The following is a 13,393-nucleotide window of genomic DNA, read 5'->3' on the forward strand; positions in this document are numbered from 1 at the left end:
ACAACAAAGTTAATCAATTCCCCCCTCTTAAAATTAAGCAATTAAGGATTACTAGATGTCTTAGAGAAACCTCCAATGTGAAGGAATCAAAACCAAATAACTACCTGTAGAAAAAAAAAAGTGCATCTAGAAGAAAGGGATTATGTAGAACAAGAAAATATTAAAAAGACATGATTTTATATGTGGAAATGTTTTTTGAGGAAACAGAAAAGCCTGTCCTAAATTCATGTGGAATTCCCAAGGGACCCCCAAATAGCCAAAACAATCTTGAAAAAGAACAAAACTGGAAGACCCATGCTTCCTGACTTTAAAACTTACTACAAAGCTACAGTATTAACATAAAGACAGATATATAGACCTGTGAAACAGAACAAAGAGCTCCAAAAGAATGAGATCTTGCTATTTGCGATAACATGGATGGACTTAGAAGGTATAATGCTAAGTGAAATAAGTCAGAGAAAGATAAATACCATAATTCCACTCAAATGTGGAATTTAAGAAACAAAACAAATGAATAAAGAAAAAAGAGGAAAAAACACTCTTTTTTAAAAGATTTTTTAAAAATGTTTTTCAATTAATTTACTTTCTAATTTATTTTTTAATGTTTATTTATTTTTGAGAAACAGAGAGAGACAGAGTGTGTGAGTGGGGGAGGAGCAGAGAGAGAGGGAGACACAGAATCCAAAGCAGGCTCCAGGCTCTGAGCTGTCAGCACAGAGCCTGTCGCGGGGCTCGAACTCACAGACTGTGAGATCATGATCTGAGCCGAAGTCCGCACTTAACCAACTGAGCCACCCAGGTGCCCCATTAATTTATTTCTAGAGAGAGAGAAAGAGAGAGAGAGAGAGAAAGAGCACAAGTGGAGGAGGGTCAGAGAGAGGGAGAAAGAGAATCCCAAGTGGGCTCCGCACCTCCAGCAGAGCCTGACATGGGACAAGATCCTACAAACCATGAGATCGTGACCTGAGCTGAAATCAAGAGTCAGATGCTCAATTGACTAGGACACACAGGTGCCCCAAAAAACCAGACTCTTAAAAACAGAGAACAAGCTGGTGGTTGCCAGAGGGAAGGTAGGGGGAGGAGGAGGATGGGTGAAATAAAGAGCCTTAAGAATACACTTTACCATGATGAGCACTGAATAATGCTTAGAATTATCGAATTATACTGTACACCTTAAATTAATATAACACTGTATGTTAATTACACATCAATTAAAAAAAAAAGACAGCCCAGAAATAAACCCTCCCATATATGGTCAAATGATATTTGACATGGTGCTAATAAGACATTCAATAAAGAAAGGACAGCCTTTTCAACAAATGGTGCTAGGAAAACTGGATCTCTGCATATAAACAAATAAGCTGAACATTCCCCTCAGAATTTAACTCAGAATGCATCAAGGCTCCAAAATTAACTCAGAATGCATCAAGGCTCTAAAATTTAAAACATGAACCAAGAAAACTCTTACAAGAAACATAAGACAGGGGCGCCTGGGTGGCGCAGTCGGTTAAGCGTCCGACTTCAGCCAGGTCACGATCTCGCGGTCCGTGAGTTCGAGCCCCGCGTCAGGCTCTGGGCTGATGGCTCGGAGCCTGGAGCCTGTTTCCGATTCTGTGTCTCCCTCTCTCTCTGCCCCTCCCCCGTTCATGCTCTGTCTCTCTCTGTCCCAAAAATAAATAAAAAATGTTGAAAAAAAAAAAATTAAAAAAAAGAAACATAAGACAAAAGCTTCATAACATTGAATTTGGAAAAGATTTCTTGGATATGATACCAAAAGCACAGGTAACAAAAGAAAAAACAGACTGGACTTCTTGAAAATTAAAAAATTTTGTACATCAAAAGACACTATCAACAGAGGAAAAAGGCAACCCAAAGAATAGGAGAAAATATTTGCAAATCACGTTATATGATAAGAGATTAATATCCAGAATATATAAAGAACTCCTGAAAGTAAACCATCAACAAACCCAATTTAAAACCAGGCAAAGGACTTAAAATGACATTTCTCTAAAGAAGATAGACAAGTGGCCAATAAACACATCAACATGCTCAACACACTAATTACTAGGGAGATACAAATTAAAACTACAATAAGATACCAACCCATACCCATTAGGATAGCCACCATCAAAAAAAACAGAAAACAAGTGTTGGCATAAACGTGGAGAAATTGGAACCCTTGGGCACCACTGGTGGGAACGTAAACTGTACAGCCACTGTGGAAAACAGTATGGTGGCTCCTCAAAAAATTAAAAATAGAATTACCATATGATCCAGCAATTCCACTTTTGGATACATACCCAAAAGAATTGAATACAGGCTCTCAAAGAGTCTGTACACCCATGTTCACAGCAGCGTTATTCACAATAGCTTAAACATGGAAAAAGGGAGTGCACTGGTGGATGAATGGATAAGCAAAATGTGACATACACATACAATGAAGTATTATTCAGCCTGAAAAAGGAAGGACATTCTGCAATATGCTACACCGTGGATGAACCCTGAAGACACTATGCTAAGCGAAATAAGTCAGTCACAAAAAGAATGTTGTGTGATTCTTACATGATGTCAAAATCATGGAGACAAGAAAGGAGAAGGATAGTTGCCAGAGGTTGGGGGGAGAGGAGAATGAAGAACTCTTATTTAATGGGTATAGAGGTTCAGTTTTATAAGATGAAAAGAGTTCTAGAGATGGATGATAGTGGGCAAAGGACTTAAAATGACATTTCTCCAAAGAAGATATAGAAGGGGTGCACAAGGTTATAAATGTATTTAATACTGAACTGTATGTCTTTAAGTGGTTAAGATGGTAAATTTCATGTTATATATATTTTACCACAATAAGAAAAATTAAAGAAAGAAACACCTCAGGGAGCTTGGGTGGCTCAGTGGGTTAAGTGTCCGACTGCGGCTCACGTCATGATCTCACGGTTCATGAGTTCGAGCCCCGCGTCAGTCTCTGTGCTGACAGCTCAGAGCCTGGAGCCTGCTTCACATTCTGTGTCTCCCTCTCTCTCTGTGCCACAACCTCCCCCCCGCCCCCGCCCACTCATGCTCTGTCTCTCTGTCAAAAATAAATAAACATTAAAAAAAAAAAAAATCCTGAGACTAGATGGCTTATGGTAGCTTTAAAAAATGACAAATTGACAAGAGAACTGTACCCTTAGAGCATACATACTAAGATTGGTTGGTCGAACTCGTAAGAACTTGTGCCCTATCAATCAGATCCATGTTCCTTGTGTTCATGCAATGTCTTTACATAACTATTTGTCATAGTTTCCCATCTATTTAATATCACCTTCGCATAGTCTATTACATTCAAATGGTGAATACTAAATTACAAAATTAATGAAACAAACAAATAACTAGTTAGGCAAAAATCTGTTGAAGTGGAAGATCAATGAAGACTTCCTTTAAAATTGTTAGTCACCTCCACAGGTAAGGAAATTTCTTTATCAAGGGTTTGGGAAGATACTCGATGCATAGCTTTTATCTTTATTAACCTTTAAAAGCATGTTAGGTAATAATATAACCTCCTTTTTTTTCCCTGAATTGTAACAATACTCCTCCAATTAGAAATACTAAATCCCAGGGGTGCCTGGGTGGCTCCGTAGGTTGTGCCCGACTTTGGCTCAGGTCATGATCTTGCGAGCGGTTTGGCCCTGCTTTGGGCTCTGTGCTAACAGCTCAGAGCCTGGAGCCTGCTTCAGATTCTGTGTCTCCCCCTCTCTCTGCCCCTCCCATGCTCATGCTCTGTTTCTCTCTGTATCGTTAAAAAAAAAAAAAAAAAAAAAAAAATTAAAGAAATACTAAATTCCAATGTCTAATTCCAACAATTTTTTTTCAACGTTTTTTTATTTATTTTTGGGACAGAGAGAGACAGAGCATGAACGGGGGAGGGGCAGAGAGAGAGGGAGACACAGAATCGGAAACAGGCTCCAGGCTCCGAGCCATCAGCCCAGAGCCTGACGCGGGGTTCGAACTCACGGACCGCGAGATCGTGACCTGGCTGAAGTCGGACGCTTAACCGACTGCGCCACCCAGGCGCCCCTAATTCCAACAATTTTTATTTTACTTCTTTCTTCAACCAGTACTATTAGAATATTAGCTACCAAAAAATGTTTTTAAAGAAAGAAAAACACTAGCCCTAACCTGTTAAGCCAGTCTGTGTGACAGGTAAAAAAAATTCTCCTAGTCATTGACTGAAAAGAAAATAGAACGTTATATGGTGATCTACACCTGAACCTGTTCACAAAATTTAGAGAGGTGAGTATCAGATGAGAGAGTTCTGAGGCCACCTTTCACAATGCCAGTTCTTTGACATAAACTAGTCATCATCTGAACTCTAAGTTCATTAAACCAAATGCCACCATTTCTCCACCTTTCCTTCCATTTTAAAATAATTGAATCTTATGCTTGATGTATTTCTATTCTGCACTGGTAATTCAAAACAAAAGTTCTGCAACAGAAGTAAACACAGGCAGATTTGTAAATAAAGACTATGACAACTTTCATATGCCCACTTTACAATGTTTGTTAATTATTCTTGGATTCACAACAGTCCTCCTGTTATTAGAAATGAGGAAACTGAGGCAAGAGAAGGAAGTGAAAAGAAACTTGCTAGCAAGTTTTGTAGCAACCAGGCACCCACCTGGACACTGCAGCTGCTGTCCTACTCTATTGGACTACAACCCTTTCCTTAAAAGTGCCTGTCAGCGCATAACTCTTTCTCATCACAGACAGCCAAGGCATCCCCACCAAGAAGTAATAGACAAATCAAAGAACTCCTTCTCCCTGAGGAAAAGAAACCACACAACCAAAGCCAGTAACCTTCCCAATCTGCGCTTTGGATTGGGAAATTAAAAAAAAAAAAAAAAAAGAATGAATGAATGAAAAAAGAAATTCAGGGGACCAACTTCTCAGACTGAAGACCAAGTTATTAGGTGTACTCCACACACTGGGAAATTACAGAAACACTGCTTAAGTAGAGATAAAATCAGGAAGTCCTCGGGTCTTCTGATTTCCATCCTAAACTTAGAGCCCAAAACAAAAACAAAACAAAAATACCTGAAATTAAGGTCTTTTCCCCAAATAGTTGTATTCTTATATGCTAATATAAAACCCATAAGGCCTACAGAGGTCCCTGATATTTACAGCTGATTCCAAGTGTTCACTGGTGTTTACGTCCCATCTCCAAACACAGAATAGTGTTGGCACTGACCCAGGCAGGACCTCCACGCACATTTCCCTCTGAAATCATTAGCTTCACATCCACTTTCCTACGTTCCATCTCCGATAGATTCCCTTGGTCAGTATGGCAAATGGAGAGGAGAGCAACGACAGGCTTGTACTTTCACTACGTCCCTCACAGAAAACAATAAAATCTCAGGAGGAGGAGCTGGCAAGGGACAACTCACCTGGCCCCGGCTCCCACCACGATACAAAGACACAGCGAGAGCAACAGAAGCTCTGCACCCCACACCTCACTCTGCGAGAAAGACGACTTTCAACGCAAGTGGACCTAATCCTCAACATCTCTTTCCCACGTGGGTCTTCTCCCTCTCCTGAGCACTGGGTCGGACTGGAGAGCGTCTGGAAGGAATCAAACCACGCCAAGGATAGGGAGGAGGATGGTGACGAGCTCCAGGCAGACACCCCAGTCCCTCCTTAGAGGCCCTGGGCTGTATGACTCCAAGTTCCGGGGTCTGAGTTCCCACCACCCACCCCGAGACCCCAGGCCCCTCTGCGTCTCCCCCAGAGGGAAACTCAAGGGCCCAGAGCTGCGGAGAGGGCTGGGCTGCCCAGCACAGGTCCGGACGGGATGGAGCCCTGGCCCGCGTGCTGGCGGGAGGCGGCCCCGGGCTACCGCCGCCCCTCCCCCGGCCCCAGCCTCGCCAGGTCGGATCACCGGCCCTGGAGCGGCTCTCACCTCACCTCAAAGCGGAGGCGTCGGTGGTCCGGCGGCCCGGGGAAGCCCCTGCGCAGAGGCGGTGGGGGACGGGAGGAGAGGCCGGCAGCTCCGGCGATGGCTGACAGGCTCGCAGCACCAGGCCGGCCGGGCACACGGGGAGGGGCGGGGCTTCACGGGAGCCGGCCCCGCCCCCGCCCCGCCCCTGCCTCCCACCTCAGCGGGCGAGCCCCACGAGGCGACTACGTCCGGGGTTACTCCGGGCCGTTCACCTCCGACCCCGCTCCCCGCTGCGGCGCGGTGTGGCCGGCCTGGAAGAGAGGCGCGGGCCCCGAGGACCGCGCGACAGCCAATGAGAGGAAGGCTCGGGGCGGGGCGACGTGAGGCGATGCCGATGGTCCGAGCGCCGCTCTGCCATTCGGGGCCCAGCGGCGAGAGGACGGGCGGGTCCCGGGCGGTCGTGGCGCCCCAGGCTCACCCTTCACCGCCCCCTTTGGTGGGGGCGGGTGCAGGGCCGGCTGGCCCTTTCCGCCTGCCGGAGGAGGAGGGGCGGGTGGGGGAAACGGCCCCACGTGCACCTCCCAGGAGGGAGAGAGGCTCACGGGCCGCAGAAAGTGAGAAGCCAGCCAGCTTGCAGTACTGGAAGGAAGTCCAGCACCAAAGAGGACGGAGCAGAATACGTGGTGTTCGGGCCCGTAAGGACCTTATCGTTTTCAATACTAACCCCTTGAAGAAGTGGGTATTGCATGCATGAATTGCCCAGGATCACACAGGCTAGTTTTCCAAGTTAGTACAGAGTACAGGCTAACCCCTACTCTGGAACAACATAACCAGCCCATTGGCTTGCTAGGCGGCCCCAAAGCAGCGCACTCCAAAAGACTCTGAGGTGCAGGATCCTGGATTATTGAGGGAAATCCTCAGTAAAGGAAGCTCAGTAAGAAGGCCAGAGTGCCAATGGACAACAGTTATTTCTGCCTGCCTTGAGCAGGGAAAATAAAGGGCAATAAATTCCGGATTTCTCCGGTTAGAGCAACCCTCCATTGTGGTTCCGCCAAGTCATTGAACAGAAGCCAACCAGTTCCTCTACCTTTACCAGTTACTTCACAGCCACACTTTCATGGTGGCTGTGTGTTGAAAAGTAACAGTTAAGAGTTTCAGTATATAATACAACTATCAGATGGAAGAGAAAGAAAATTGGAGAAAACTGCACTTCAGAAAAAAAGGGGTGAGCTTAACCCCTTACAAGAATTTAATGAAGCACCCAGAGTACTTGCCTGATCTTTACACAGTCTTGTGCTAAAGGTCAAGAGAAGGACAGTGAATGATGATTTGGTGAGAAGAAGCTCTATGCCAGAGGGCAAAAAGTACATAGGATAGGAGTACACACCTGAGGTCAGTTCTTGGGCTGAAGCAGAGGCAGAAAGATGGGAAGGTTCATCAACAAGGGACAATATTCACCTAGGACTCCTCATAATACCACTAGGTGGTAGCTTCTCCAAGAGTTTACCAACCTACTTTAATAGGAACTGGAAAAAGAAATTTGGAAACATTTGGACCTTACAGAGCAGTGAGCCATTTTTCACAATGACTGTGTCTGTCGTTGGATGCATCTGTCAAGGAACAGAGATAGGAAAATTAGAACTTAAAGGTAAATGAGCATAACTTCCTGGTTTTAACAAAATGTTTGACTTGACTGGGGGGAAAAAAAAGGCCCCAGGAAGAGGGAAGCTTTGCCTCTCTTAGAAAGAACTAAAAATCTTGAGGCTGCCTCTTTTATTTTTCATATACCTTTCCTATTTCTAAGTAATAGGAACTCTGCCCCCAAGATTCTTTCTTAGTGGTGTTGCTGTATATCAGCCTTAGGAGCACTGCAAAACCAGGGGGTTAACTCTCAGGAACTTCTGTGAAACTTCAGCAAGTCCTTACATATCCTGCTTCTCACCTCACTGAATATTTGAAGTAACTGAGCTCTGAGAAGAACCAGACAAGGAAAGGCCTGATGAAAGAACCACAGTGGAAGAAAATGAAGGATGAGTTAGGATATATACCAAGACCACTTACATAAAATCTAGTTATTATCAAATATTAAGATGTGTAGGCAGAGAACTAGGTCTTTAAAATAATGCATCTAGAATTTCAACAGCTCCTCAGTGTTGTGTTGTTTGGTGCATGCCACAACCTGCTAGTTTAAGCTCTTTAGAGCTGTTCCATGAGTTCTTGCCACACAAGCCATTATAATCTGTAAGAAGTGGAGGAGGAGAGCCAAAGGGTGGAGAGAGAACTTACTATACAAGACTAACAGGTGGAAGAGAAGAGAGTGAATGGAGTGGCATATTTCTAGAAGCTGAAACTAGGCAGCTATAATGGGCTACATTGTGTTCCAAAATTCGTATGTTGAAATTCTAACCCCCAGTACCTCAAAATGTGAGTATTGAGAATAGGGTCTTTAAAGAGGAAATTAAAATTTTAAATGGGGTCATTAGGGTGAGCCCTAATTCCAAATGACTTTTGTCTTTATGAGGAAAGGAGTGGTGCCTGGCTAGCTCAGTCGGTAGAGTGTGCGATTCTTTTTTTTTTCTTTCTTTTTTTTCTTTTTTTTTTTTTAACTTAAATCCAAGTTAGTTAGCATATAGTGCAACAATGATTTCAGGGATAGATTCCTTAATGGAGTATGTGATTCTTTTTTTTTTAATTTTTTTTTAACCTTTATTTATTTTTGAGACAGAGAGAGACAGAGCATAAACGGGGGAGGGTCAGAGAGAGGGAGACACAGAATCTGAAACAGGCTCCAGGCTCTGAGCTGTCAGCACAGAGCCCGACGCGGGGCTCGAACTCCCAGACTGCGAGATCGTGACCTGAGCCGAAGTCGGACGCTTAACCGACTGAGCCACCCAGGCGCCCCGGAGTATGTGATTCTTGATCTGATCTCAGGTTTGTGGGTTCAAGCCCCACGCTGGGTGTAGAGATTACTTAAAAATAAAATCTTTGAAAAGAAAAAGAGATTAGGACACACGGACAGAGAGAAAACCATCTGTGAATCACAATTGATGAAGCACTTACCAGAATTGTGGCTTTTATGCTGGAGAAGATGGCTATCTACAAGCCAAAGAGAGAAGCCTCAGAAGAGACCAACCCTGCAGACACCTTGATCTTGGACTTAATAGCCTTCAGAACTGTGAAGAAATAAATTTCTGTTGTTTAAGCCACCCAGTTGGTGATACTTTATTATGGCAGCCCTAGAAAATTAATAGCTCCCAAGTGTCAAATGGCTTCCAGGTCTTTCAGGAAGGTTACATAAAGGTATCAGGGACTTATCTTGAGCATTCCAGCTACCTTCCAGCCTTAAAGATGGTCTCTCTTCCTACTCTGGGGAAAGTAAGAAAACTCTAAGCAGTTCCTGTCTTTAAGGTGATACAGTCTAGTTAGGAAGACAAAACTAAACACGAAAACAGTGTCTATGTCTTGCTCCTTAGATGATAGCCATGTGAATTTTATAAGAGCCATAGATGGGAGAGGATAAATTCTCAAAAATGAGTAAGACTTGGGGCACCGGAGCGGCTCAGTTAGTGAAGCTTCTGACTCTTGATTTCAACTCAGGTAATGATCTCAGAGTTTGGGACCCCCACGTATGGTGCCACACTGACAGTATGGAGCCTGCTTAAGATTCTCTCCTTCTCCCTCTGTCACTCCCCCACTTGTACTCTCTCTGCCTCAAAAATAAATAAATAAACATTATATAAAACGAGTAAGCCTTGAAATATATAAACAGTAGGTGTGTCAATGTCCAAGCCATTTTGGCACTTTATTTTCAATTCTATTTCAGTTTAGAGCAGTGTTTCTCAATGTTCCACTGACCGCATGAAATAGAATCACTAGATGCTTGTTAAACTTCAGATTCCCAAGGTGCCTGGGTAGCTCAGAGGCCTCTGTTCTGTTTGAGCGTCTGTCTGACTTCCGCTCATGTCCTGATCTTGTGGTTTGTGGGTTTGAGCCCTGTATTAGGCTCTGTGCTGATGGTTTGGAGCCTGGAACCTGCTTCGGATTCTGTCTGCCTCTCTCTTTCTGCTCCTCCTCTGCTCATGCTTTGTCTCTTTTTCTCAAAGATAAATAAACACTCAAAAAAAAATTCATGGGGTGCTTTGTTATCCAGTCCTGAACACCTGTGCTGAGAGCTCAGAGCCTGGAGACTGCTTTGGGTTCTGTGTCTCCCTCTCCCTCTGCCCCTCCCCCACACATGCGCGCCTGCGCGCTCTCTCACAAAAATATTTTAAAAATTATTTTTAAAATTATTTTTTTTTAAATGAAGACTTTTTTAAAAATTAGTAATTACTCAACCTGAAGTTTGAGAATAATAGTTTAGGGCTTATCATTATTGTTCCCCTCTGCTGCCAGTGTCTCTGTTAAACAGCAATGCCTCCTACACTTGCACTTCTAAGACAGGAAAGTCTATCAGGTCAGGCCAGAGTTAAACCAAGGGAGGAAAGAAAGTGCCTTAATGGGAAACTGAACAGTGAAGAGCCCACCTGTCCTGGTGGTTGGCCACGGTTCCAGATTCCTTAAGTAGCAAGGTCAGTGATCAACTTTTAGAACAGAGGATAGAGGAAACACTGAGGTATTATTTCCCACTGACCTCCGTTATATAATGTATTCTCTAACCTGGCTTCTAGTTCTTGCCATACCTATTCTTTTTTTATTTAATATTTTAAATGTTTATTTATTTTTGAGAGAGACAGAGCACAAGAGGGAGAGAGGCAGAGAGAGAGGGAGACACAGAATCAGAAGGAGGCTACAGGCTCTGAGCTGTCAGCACAGAGCGGGCTCAAACTTATGAGCCATGAGATCATGACCTGAGCTGAAGTCAGAAGCTTAACCAACTGAGCCACCCAGGTGCCCCTTTAATTGTTTTTAATGTTTTTTATTTTAGAGAGTGAGAGAGACAGAGCGTGAGTGATGGAGGGGCAGAGAAGAGAGGGAGATACAGAATCCAAACCAGACTCTGAGCTGTCAGCATAGAGCCCGATGCGGGGCTGGAACTCACAAACTGTGAGATCATGAAGTTGGATGCTTAATGAACTGAGCCACCCAGGTGCCCCAGACTGCCATATCTATTCTTACCTTGGCTGACGTCATCCTTCCTACCTCCTATTTTCTGAATCTTTCTATTCCTTGGAAGTCCCATATTCTGTAAGATCTCTTTTACTTCTCCAGCTTCCACTGATCTCTCCTCTGAATTCCTGTAGCAGTCTGGTCACGACCACCTGGTTCAGCACTTATTTGGCTATAATTTTCTATGTGTATATTGGTTTTAGCTCTCTGACTGAATTTTAATAATCTTAAAGGCAGAGAGCATTTCTTATAGTTTGGTACTCCCCTCTATAGCTCTTAGAGTAGGTGTAGGTTATAAATATTAGTAAGTACTTCACTGACTGAAATAAAGATTAGCTCTGTACCTGAGAGGCCACTTTGTTCCAGCTGTCTGCTTATCCGTCTTCATGTCACCTCTGGGAGGCAAAGACTCCAGTAAGGTACTTGGCTTTTTTATAGATGGACAGACTTCATCAAGAAAGTCGGTGCCTTGACCAGAATTGTGGCTCCAGTTGTGAGATAAGGGAAAAAGGCATAAAAGCCTTATCTGAACACTATGGAACACTACACTTCTTTGTTCTGGTCAGCCATTCAGGTTCATCCAGACTTAAGAGCCTGAGGGAACTTCACACCATGAAGTCAGAAAATGTCCTCAGGGAAGCCACTTTATAAGTCTGCTTCTGATGATGAAAGGTAGGATTACACAACAAAGAACATAGTTCATAGTAGAGATTCACCACGATGTTTTCACATGGACACTTGGGTTTTCACATGGGTACATGGGTTTTCAAAAGGCATTTCAGTTGTCCCTCCCTCCTTGTCATCTAGTCCTGAACACCTAGTCTCTATCCATATTTGGTAGTTACCTAACCTTAGCTCCTTCTTCCATGACACCCCCAATATCTTTTCTTTTTTAAACCTAAGTCAACATAGCTCACAACTCAACAGCTAAAGAAAGTTTAAAGGGCCCTTTTACCTAGAGGCAGAAAAATGGACAAGATGGTTCATTTAGGTCTTGCCCAATGCTGGGATTTTGACATTTTATATTGATCAGCTTTATTATCTTCTCATCTCTGAACTCATTCTCCTGCAAATCAATAAAAATGTTCCTGGTAAGTTTACTTTCTACTCTTGTCCTCACTTTCTCTTCAGACTTCTCCAGTGTCTACATTACTCCTTATATATCAGACTAAGCTTTTTCCTGCTACATGTTTAGATCTCTGCTTATCTACCCCAGATACCCTCACTCTCCATTATTATTATATATGCAACATGATATATAATACATTAGTAAATTTTACTGAGCCTCTATTTTTAAGGAAAAGTGAGCCATCATTCAATTTCCTTTCATCCTTTTCTTCAGTCTTAAAGTTTTCTCATATCATAACTTGGACCAGAAGATTTCACAATCTTCCTGTCTTTTTTCACTCTCACCTCTGGTCAACACATTAGACCAGCAGGTAGAAGGCCATGTCCCCAACACAAATCTTGTTCATCAGTGGATCTGCTGTGCTCATGTGTACAGCAAAATGAAAGATAAGGGAAAGCAAAAATGAATGAAAATAAAATACAGTTTAAATCAATGAATGAGTTGGCCACAATCAATTGAATACCATAATTTTGAGGGTCAATACAGGCAAGCAGAAATGAGAAGAACTGATTCTTGGAACTGGCAATCTAAGCCAAAATACCTCAAGAGCAGCAGGGACTTTGCCTTCTCTGTGTTGTATTGCAGAATTTGAGCTCTTTAATCAGATAGACCAGGCTTTCAATCCTGACTCTGTCACTAATTAGCTCTGTGACCTTGAGCAAATGACCCCTTTTCTGAGCCACAGTTTCCTTGTCTATAAAACTGAGGTATAAGAGCTACCTTGTAAGGTTGTGTTTTGGATTAAATGTTATAACCAAAATGTAAAGTTTCCAACACAGAGCTTGGAACATAACAAGCACACTGAAAATATCGCTTCCCCTCTTCCTTCTGTGGCCCCCTTCTATATCCTATGAGTGCTCGGTACAAGAACAAAATATCCTACAGATGTTCACTTAATTCAGGAATTTTTATGTTATTAAATTCACCACCCCACTCACCCGAGGCCAATATCCCAGTGTAATAGAGCATGTGATCAGAGACCTAGGGATAATCTGAATCCTTTACCCTGATTTGGAGGGAGCAAGCAAACAGGAGAAGTGACTGGCCTGGGCTTCTGAAAACCAATGGAAGGCTGGTACTCTGAGTCCCATGGTTGTACCACACTGAAAAGCCTCTTTGGCCTCTTTGGCAAGGATGTGGAACAACAGGAACATTCATGTACTGCAGACAGAAGTGTAAATGGGGACAACCTCTTAGAAAACAATTTGGCATTAATTAGTAAAGCTGAACATATCCTGTCTACCCTATAA

At 43.2% G+C, this 13,393-nt stretch overlaps 1 protein-coding gene across 15 annotated transcripts in view; it reads right to left on the bottom strand.

The window, feature by feature from the left end:
• The window catches only part of ACACA (acetyl-CoA carboxylase alpha), a 280,594-nt gene that overhangs the window by 230,856 nt on the left and 36,345 nt on the right, over positions 1 to 13,393 (bottom strand). For 4 of the 15 annotated variants that reach the window (XM_058703416.1, XM_058703411.1, XM_058703414.1 and 1 more), the window contains exons 1-2: positions 5,935 to 6,185; positions 5,418 to 5,592 (exon numbers count right to left, since the gene is read on the bottom strand). The exons of 2 other annotated variants lie outside the window; for them this stretch is intronic. In XM_058703416.1, the coding sequence (XP_058559399.1) occupies positions 5,418 to 5,535 (118 nt within the window). In that variant the 5' untranslated portion in view covers positions 5,536 to 5,592; positions 5,935 to 6,185. Of the gene's footprint in view, positions 1 to 5,417; positions 5,593 to 5,934; positions 6,194 to 8,968; positions 9,082 to 11,358; positions 11,633 to 13,393 lie in introns of those variants that run through there. 9 more of the 15 variants (XM_058703420.1, XM_058703418.1, XM_058703415.1 and 6 more) reach the window with 8 other exon arrangements.

Source organism: Neofelis nebulosa, chromosome 16, assembly GCF_028018385.1.
Source record: "Neofelis nebulosa isolate mNeoNeb1 chromosome 16, mNeoNeb1.pri, whole genome shotgun sequence".
Classification (NCBI taxonomy): domain Eukaryota; kingdom Metazoa; phylum Chordata; class Mammalia; order Carnivora; family Felidae; genus Neofelis; species Neofelis nebulosa.